A 9934-nucleotide genomic window follows, 5' to 3' on the forward strand; every position below is an offset into this window, starting at 1 on the left:
ACTCTTTTTTTAAAAATGGGAAACAGTTCGACTCTTGTCCTACAGGTTTCCATGAGTCCAAATTGACTTGATGGTAGTGTACTTTGTTCTTGCTTTGATTCATGCTAACACGGTTAATTAGGAAGATGACTATGTTCATAATTAAGAAATCTATAAACAGATTTGCAAGCTAAGAGGCAGCGGCTCTAAGATATAGTTTAAGTCCTTTTCTTTCCCACTAGCTTGCTTTCTCCCAACTTCTACCACTCTTCAGATTCAAGCACTGAATGTGTGCATTTTTAGAGACAATACTGGTTTACTTTAACCTACTGCGATAAATTCTAATGGAACACAAAAACGGCTAGAGAAGAAGAGTCGTATAGTTTAGTCATTTGGGAAGGATGAAGATTTAAAGAACCTTTCTTTACTACTGGGCTGCTTTTAAAATGAAAAGTCTCACCACCATAATCTTGCTTTTTATTTCTCAGATTTAAATAAACCAGCAGACTGTAATACCAAGTTACCCTTCATATGTGAAAAATATAACGTATCTCCCTTAGAGAAATATAATCCAGAGTCTGCAACTAAAGTATCGTGTTCTGGGGACTGGACTCCTTTTCAGAATAAGGTAAAGAGAAATGCTACATCGGGCAAATGATGAGTGCTCTCATGAAGGTTCAGTGATCAATTATAAAATCATACCCCATCAGAGAAGTTCATTTGAACTCCCTAGAGGTGCCTCGGAAGAGAGGGCTGGCAGTCTGCTTCCAAAGATCACAGCCTTGCAACCCTATGGAACAAATGATTCCTCTCCGTACATGGGGTCTCCGTGAATTGGAGTTGACTATGAGAATTACAACAACTAAGGAGATCATCTAACTAGCATTTGCCAATCAAATCAGACTAATATTTCCCAGGCTGTTTTTCAAGGACTATGCTTAAGATACAAATATGAATCATGAATCTTGCCTCTGAAGGGAAGATTTAATGATAGAATACATTTGCTGCATTCTGTGTCTGTACTATCTATATTGGTATGTGTATCTGTTCGGCATTGCATTTGGCTGCCAAAAACAGAGGGTGCTGTGGTATGTTAAAATGCTCTATTTGTCCTCTCACAGAAGAGAAGTCTAAAGGTAACTGGCTATGGCTGTACAGAGCTACAAGAATGCTCCAAGATCTAGCTCTTTTGTCTCTTTGCTCTTCCAAGCATAGCATCATAAGATTTCCATGCTTCAAGCTCAGGTGCCCTCTCTAAACATCTTTTCCAGAAGTCCCAACCAGTGATTTTGCTTAAATATCACTGGCCCCTCACATCTGTAAGGAAGCTGAGAAATGTTTTGCAGCTGGGCATATTCCCACCCTTAGTTAGATAAAGAATCTTTTAGGACAATAAGCACAAGAACAAAGAAATGTCCTGTAACTGATCGTGGTGATGATGGTATAACTCTTCCTGATGGGGATGAGCTTCTGGATTGTATGATATGTGAATTATATGCCAATAAACAGTTTGTTATTTTTTAAAAAGATTCTGTTAGGAAGGAAGAGGTGAAAATAGGTAGGCAAGCAGTAATTTGTTCCATAGTTTAGTAGGAGAGATGTGTGATAAAGAAGCCTGATTTACTTAATTTAATCCAGCATTTCCAACCTTTTTGACAAGTTGAGTAAGTAAAATGTGTAAAAGCATCTTGGAGAACATCTCAGAGCACCCAGTTGTAAAGGGTGCTGCTCCCACTGCAGTGACCACCGTGTCAGAAGGAGTAAGAAAGGGACAATGAAAAATTGTCGAAGTTAAAATATTAGGAGTGTCCTCTGACTTTTTAAAATCAGGACAATATTTTTCTTCCTAAAATACTGAGACCATGCTAACTTACGTGATTGATATAAATTTTAATTAGCATATCCTGGTAAGAGAGGGGGGCCTAAATTCTTTGAAAACGTGGTTTTTTAATGTATCAAGGCAATGAGCAAGCACAGATGTTGAAATCAAATGGAACCGAGGCTGCCTGCTGGCCTTATACAATGGTTTCACTTATGGGTCCAGTTAGTTTGAAACATTAAAGGAGTTAAGGCTATGTAAACAGCTTAGTACATCAGTAGCACTCAACAAATAGGAGATTTAAACAGCCATGGTAGTCATTTGAACAACACGCTGCCGTTATTTAAGAATGCAAACCTCCATTCTTTCTAGTACTTCTTTATAAATGTTTATGCCCACGGACTGAAGACTCCTTGCTGTGGCTGTCGTTTGTAGCCGCTGCCCAGGCAGCTCCGACTCAAAGCGTCCCTAAGTATCACAGAATGAGCCCTGCCTGGTCCTGCACGTTTGTTCCCTGTGTGAGTTTTCTCATGTCTAAAATTGTGCGCTTCATCTGCGCTCTTTGTTTACAGTGTTTTCTAAAGATCAAACCCAAGTCTCTTACGTTTTCTCAAGCCAACGACCTCTGTCATACCCAAGGGGGTACTCTGCCTTCCATCTTGAACCAGCGTGAACAAGGTAACACACCTGTTTTAGAAACATCATGTCCTGAGCCTGGGGCCAAGTTCATTGTGGGGAGGTGTGAGAAAGTAACATATAAAAATAATTATATTAAACTACTTATAGAGCAAATGTATTTATTGATCCAAAAACTGTTCTGATAGATAGGCAGGAAGTCACCTTTGGCATGTTGGGTATATCTTTAATTTGAATAAATCAAATCCTTTTTAAAAACCTCTTTTCAACAGACTTTATCACGTCTTTGCTTCCCGATATGGAAGCTCCTTTATGGATAGGATTGCGCTGGAATGCCTATGAATGGATACAAAAATGGACAGATAACAGAGAGTTGACATACAGTAATTTCCACCCCTTATTGATCAGGAACAAGCTGGGAATACCAAGAAATGTATGTGTTTCAAAATTAATCATCTATATTGCTGTGAAATACCTGTCTTCCATAAATTATTACATTAAGAATAAGTATTTATTGTATGAGTCTATTTATATGAAATATCCATTGTAGGAAAATCTATATTATTTAGAGAGTAGATTAGTGGTTTCCGGGGGCTAGGGTGAGGTTGGGATGTGGGATTGAAAGATTAGAGGGTAATGGCTAAAGGGTATAGATTTCTTTGGGGGATGATGAAATGTGCTAAAATGCATCGGTATGATGGTTATAAAACTTTGTTAATATACTGAGTAGTATTGAATTGTATACTGTAAATGGATAAACTATGGATCATGAATTGTCATCTCAATGCTTTTACCAATAATAATAATAATGACAGGAGGTTTCCAGGTTTTGTTGGGCACCCTGATTTCCCACACTGGTATCAGATTGAACAGCACCTATTTTAAAACCTTAAAAGTATTGCATAGTGAGTTGTAAACAGATGCAAATATGTGTTTTACTGAACATTTTCGAATTCTAGGTCTTTTCCTTAAAAATTTAACAACTGACCTTGTAAACAGTATATGCAATGACCTGGTTCCTGCAAATATTTCATTCTTTTTTTTAAAGTCCAGATAATAAAAATATAGCAGAAACTGGTTTGATTTTCTGTACATTTTTATTATGTTCCTTGGGGTTTTTTTCCCTGTCATTGTTTTTTAGGTTAGGAAATTCTGCATTATGGAAATGCTAGTTAAATTCATGAACAATCCCATCATCTTTCAATTCTTCTATTCCACTAACTTTCTAAAATCCCCCACCCTGCTGCCATCAAATCAATTCTGACTCACAGCCAACTTTCTGAAACCCCCTCAGATATGCTATCGTTAGAAAATCATAGAAGCTTTTAGTAAACAAAAATATCAAAATGGAAAGCAATTGTATCTCAAAATATCATCCATTTTGGCTGATACACTTCTGAAGCTACTATTTCCATCTCTAACTCTTCCCTAAAGAATTCTGTACTCTTTGATTTATACAGCGGTTTTGACATCCTCTAGAGACCCATATTACGTATCTTTGCAATGATCTTTGAGTTTGGGGAACAAAGGAAGTTTTAGGAAGCAAGATCATGGCTACAGGGTAGATGAGGTAAGATTTTCCAGTGATATTGTCCTAGGGCAACCCTGCCAGTCTCAGAGAGTAAGCAGGTGCCTTGTGCTGATGGGGAGAACCTTTCCTCAGCACAACTTTCCTGGCCTTTTCTCACCAATACAGATTTCAATGTCCTTAAAAATTCTTCATAATAAGCCCCATGATTGTCCTGTGTTCTTGAAGAAAATCTATCCAGAGTACCCTTTTTCCCCACTACCCTCACCTCCCAAAAAGTCACTATAGCCTCTGAGCTGACCTTTCTGCTTTGAATGTAAATGGTCCAGCAGATCCCCTCAGAATCCACTGCTTTGATTGGACCTTCTTTTGACGGCCATAAGACGATTACTGAGAGTGCTTGTCTGCAGACCTCCAATGATCAGAGATGTTTACACATGTTTTGTTTCAAATAAACCTGTGCGGGCAAGAGCTTCAGCCCAGTAACAGTACATTCTGACTTACCCTTGTATAGAAGAGCTGTTGTTTAAGTATTTTAAAATATACATATTGCACAGGTATCATGGATTGAATCACATCCACCAAAAAATATGTTGTAAACGCTCATGTCTATGCCTGTGGTTATAATCTCATTTGGTATTTCTTTGTCATTTTATTGAGCCAGACATTAACATTGGTTTTTTTTTTATGGTACTGAATAAGTATTGGTATACGGTGTATTATGATTTAGTCTCTTATGAGATATAAAAGAGATTAAGCAAGCAAGTGAGTAAGCAGGCATGATGGTTAAGGTTGTATGTCTGCTTGTTTGGGTCATGGTTCTCTGGTTTTCCAGTTATGTAATAATGCAGTGTGGCTGTTATATAATAATGTGATCATCCCCACAGTGTGTTCTGATGTGACCAACTGTGATCTGATGTAAAAGGATAAGGGTAGGATGCACTACCCCTAATTCAGTCACTGCCCTGGTCAGATATAAAGGAATTCTCTCATTCGTGTGGCCTACAAGGACTATATATGCAACATCTAGCTAAGCTCTTGGCCTTTTACTTCCTCTGGATCCCGCATTGAGGTCTAATCATTTGAACTCTGACTCTTGGGATTTGAATAATGCCTGCCAACCTGGGAATTCAATTGCCTATTCCGTCTTTGAGTCAGCAGTCTACTACCTTGCCTACCGAGCTTGGGTTCAAAGCCTCCAAAGTCTGGGCTGTATGCTGCCTGATCTGCCATTCTTGAGGTCCTCCGCCCCAAGAGCGGTGTGAGTCAGTGAAGCCTCCCACCAGAGCTCTAGCCAACAGACTTGACACTTGCCATCCTCCACAACAATGTGAGCCCCGTTCTGGGCATCCATCTCTCTCATGTCTGTCTCTCTGTGCACATACATATACATTTAGTGTTTGATGAGTGTACACACACACATATGACTTTAATTGTGCATGTGAATGTGTGTACACACCATCCACTGAAGCCAATAATGAAGAAACTGAAGAATTCTACCACTCATTCAGTCTGACGTTGATAAAACATGCAATCAAAATGCACTGATAATTACTGGTGACTGGAATGCAAATGTTAGAAAGATCAATAGTTGGAAAATATGGCCTCGGTGATAAATACAAAGCTGGAGATCATATAAAAGAATTTTGTAAAACCAACGCTTTTTTACTCTAAATACCTTTTTCAGCAACATAAATGTGGACCTTGAGAAATGGAATACACAGAAATTAAATCAGTTACATTGATGGAAAGAGACCTATATCATCAGCCAAAATTAGGCCAGGGTCCAACCTTGAAATAGACATCAATTATACATATGAAAGCTCAATTTGAAACTGAAGAAAATTAACACAATTCCATGAGAGTCAAAATCCTACCTGGATTTAGAGACCATATCTAGAACAGATTTGATTCATTGAGCACTAATAACTGACAACTGAATGAGTTGTGAGAGAACATCATACATGAATGAAGCAAGAGATCATTAAACAGATAGGAAACAAAGGAAAGATGAAAGTGGATGTCAGAAGAGATTCTGAAACTTGCTCTTGAACAAGTTAGAGCAGCTAAAGCCAATGGAAAAAAATGGAGTATAAGTGCTGAACAGAACGTTTCAAGGGGTAGCTCAAGAAAACAAAGTAAAGCATTATAAAGAAATGTGCAAAGACATGGAATTAAAAAATCAAAAGGGAAGAATACATGTAACATATCTCAAGCTGAAATAATTAAAGTAAAAAGTCAAGCCTCAAATTACAATACTGATGGATTCCATGATCAAAATACTGAACAATACAGGAAGCATCAAAAGGTGATGGAAGGAAAAAACAGAATAACTGTACTAAAAAAATCTGGTCAACATTCAACCATTTCAAGAGGTAGCTTATAATAACCAATCATACTGGTGCAAGAAGTTTAAGCTATATTGAAGACACTGGCACAAAACAAGGTTCTAAGAATTGATAGACTACCAATTGAAATGTTTCAACAAACTGATGTAGCACTGGAAGCACTCACTCAGCTATGCCAAAAAACTTAGAAGACAGCTACCTGGTCAACCACTGGAAGAGATCCATATCTGTGCCCATTCCAAAGGAAGATGACCCAGCAGAAGGCAGACACCATTGACTAATTGATTTAGTACCATCAATACCATCAATGTTACATCTACGTAAGATTTTGCTGAGGAGCATCCACATATGGTTGCTGTAGTACAGAGTTACTGTAAATTCAAGCCTGATGTAGCAGAGAATGTGGAATGAGGGAAATCATTGCTGTCATCAGCTGAATCGTGCCTGAAAGTAGAGAATACAGAAGTATATTTGCTGTGTTTAATGAACTATGTCGGGCATTCAACTGTGTTATCATAAAAAGTGATGGATAATCTTGTGAAGAACGAGAATCCCAAAACACTTCATTGTGCTTATGCAGAACCTGCGGATACGCCCAAAGGCAGTCGTTGAAACAAGGGGATATATATCCTGCCTGATTTGAACTTAGGAAAGGTGCACATGAGGGCTGTGTCTTTATGCCACATTTGCTGAGTAAGCAATCCTATGAATGGGACTATCAGAAGAAGGCATTCAGTGTGCCGGGGGAGGCTTTTCAGCAAAATGCTTCTTAGAAGTGAGGGTGGCAAGACATCATCTTGTATATTCAGACATGTCATCTGGAGTGACCAGTCTCTGAAGGACATCACGCTTGGTAAAGGAGGGGGTCAGTGAAAAAGAGGGAGACCCACCTTGAGATGGATTGATACGAGGAGACAGTGGCCGCAGCAGTGAACCCAAACCGGAAACGCTGTGAGAACGGTGCAGGCAGGCGTGGGCAGTGTTCCATTCTGTCGTGCACGGGGTCGAGGCGAGTGGGACCGGACTCGACAGCACCTGACTACGAAGGAAGAAATATCATGGGTTGAACTGTGTCTTCAGGAAATATTTGCTGTGGATCCTAACCGCTCTGCCTGTGGTTAACATTCCACTTGGGGATGGCCTATCTGTTGTTTGAGGCAGGATTGGTGTAGGGTATGTTTCCATTCAATCTCTTTTGAAAGAGAAAAGAAAGAAAGATTAAACATGCAAGTTAAAGAAGTAGAGATGGAGGAAAATTGATGCCAAGTCACATGGAGAGCTGAACTGTGGGGAAAATAAGTTTCTTGTTATTAAAGCTATCCACTTGGAGTTTTTCTTTCTTTCTTTTTATAATACTTTTATTGGGGGCTCTTACATCTCTTATTACAATCCACATATTCTTCCAATGTGTCAATCACATTTGCACATAGGCTGCCATCATCATTTTCAAACCTTTCTCTTCCCACTCGAGCCCCTGATATCAGCTCTCCATTGCTTCCCCTCCTCACGAACCCTTGCTAAGTTATAGATGATTTTTTCCATATCTTCCATCGTCCTCTGTCACCTGTTCCCCACTTTTACGTTATTCGTCCCCCTGGGAGGGGGTTCTAGGGTGATCCTTGTGATCAATTCCCCTTTTATAGTAGCATAGATAACTTGGTGGTGTAGTGGTTATGCGTTTGACTGCAATCCAAAAGGTCAATAGTTGGAAACCACAAATTGCTCCTCGGGAGAATAACAGGGCTTTCTACTTCATAAAGAGCTACAGTCTCTGAAATGCATGAGCAGTTCCACCCTGTTCTATAGGGTCACTAGGAGTTGTTATCAACTCAGTGGCAATGAGAGAGCTCAATCACTTAGACAATTAGCATCTGTCTTACTAAGAGCTCTAACTGGGTCTCAGAGTTTTTCTTTGATTTTATTTGGTTGCTGAATTAGATCATCATACTTTGCAAATAGCAGTGATTTTTATTTCTAGGAGTTACCACTCCCACTTCCTTCTCCTGTGCTATGTGATATATTTGAAAAGTATAGGAATTGTATACTTTGAATAAAATTTTATTTCTAATATTATTGATTTGTGATCAGAGAATGAATGTGGATAGTAGGCAGGCAGTTCAAACCCACCATCCGCTTCTCTGGAGAGAACTGTTTTCTGCTACAGTTAACATTTACAGCCTTAGAAATCCTGAGTCACTCTGAGTTAAAATCCACTTGGATGGCAGTGGATTTGGTTTGGTGTATGGGATCAAGGTTTTATGCTGTATTCTCTGTTATGTGGCACACAGTTTATTTTTATAAGAAGTTTACATATACCTAAAATAATTGCATTGATAATCATTACATTGTGGTTAGCAAAGCATTAAATATTACAAAAGTGCTTTTTTTCCCTTTAATCCCACAGTTCTTCTTTATCTCTTTTGAGATAAATCTATTTATATTGCCACTTTAAGTTTTGTAACCTCTAAAGTTAATTGCCCTTGCCCCATCTTGAAAATTTTGCGAGGATTTTCTTAGTAATTTCAAGGTCAGCTCCTTCTTTGGACTTTTTTTTTTTAGAGAAAGAAAAATCACATCTGGTGTTAAAGTACTCATGGTGGGCTCTTCAGACAGTTTTCTGATTCCTTGTCTATGTCCACCTGTCTTGCTTAGATCTTTGATGACGAGGCCAGTCACGACTGTACTCTAATACTCAGCCTTCAGAAGTCACCTCTTACTGGGACATGGAATCTTACTTCCTGCAATGAACATTACACTGTGTCTCTTTGTCAGAAGTACTCAGGTATAGATTACTATCTTGTTAATTATGGTCATTTATGCTATCAGCAATTCTTAATTCTTTTTCAGAAAAATCCTATAAATGAATTCATATTAATTTGTAATTATGTAGCTTTTATAATTCAGCTCGATTAAATCCAAATTAGTGAGTCAGATTATCCCAAATGGAATATGATTTTTTAAGTGCAATTGCTGTAGTTAATTAAATATCAGAATTAAGTATCTGATGGAATATGGTAATAGTAGTTGTCTATTCATGGTAAGTTATAGTTGAATTTGTTTTCTTTTCTACTCTTGATGTTTTTCAGATTTTATACTCTATCATGGGGGAGTGAAAAACGAATTTTAGTTGAGTCCAATATTAAAATTCCAATTGAGTTCAATTGTTAGATTTAACACTTTTTAAAAAATGAATGAGATGCATTATAAACAAGCCACCTGTCTATGCTTTTCTATCATCCAAATAAAAGTAAAATGCGTATTTTTAAATAGCAGTCATTCATTCTTTCCAAGATTTTACAGTGTTAAAGTATTTCTCATGGATCATAAGCACCTTTTAACTAATTTGTTTTGTGATTTTTAAAACTTCGTTATGTAAGTAGAGCTTTAAATAGATATCCTAAGTACATTTTTAAACGGTCTTAGTTGACTTTGGGATTAAAGTTGTGTCACATCAGATTTTTTAAAAGGTAGAATTCTAGAACAACTAAGGGTTGTCAAACCCTCAGGAAGCCTTAGAATGGCTGTGACTACAAACGTATTTCTGACAGGTTGGCCAAGGACTTACAGCGACACCTAAGGACAAAGCATTTTGAATTTTGAAAGAAAGGCCCATTTCTTTTTATT

General features: G+C 38.0%; 1 protein-coding gene across 1 annotated transcript in view; it reads left to right on the top strand.

Annotated features, from left to right (window-relative positions):
* The window catches only part of LY75 (lymphocyte antigen 75), a 114339-nt gene that overhangs the window by 74920 nt on the left and 29485 nt on the right, over positions 1-9934 (top strand). The window contains 4 exon segments of the mRNA XM_045298610.1: positions 468-607; positions 2371-2476; positions 2707-2867; positions 8963-9092. Of these exon segments, the coding sequence (XP_045154545.1) occupies positions 468-607; positions 2371-2476; positions 2707-2867; positions 8963-9092 (537 nt within the window).

This window comes from Echinops telfairi, unplaced genomic scaffold (genome assembly GCF_000313985.2).
Source record: "Echinops telfairi isolate 266 unplaced genomic scaffold, ASM31398v2 ScPeMD7_4;HRSCAF=17, whole genome shotgun sequence".
NCBI classification, from domain to species: domain Eukaryota; kingdom Metazoa; phylum Chordata; class Mammalia; order Afrosoricida; family Tenrecidae; genus Echinops; species Echinops telfairi.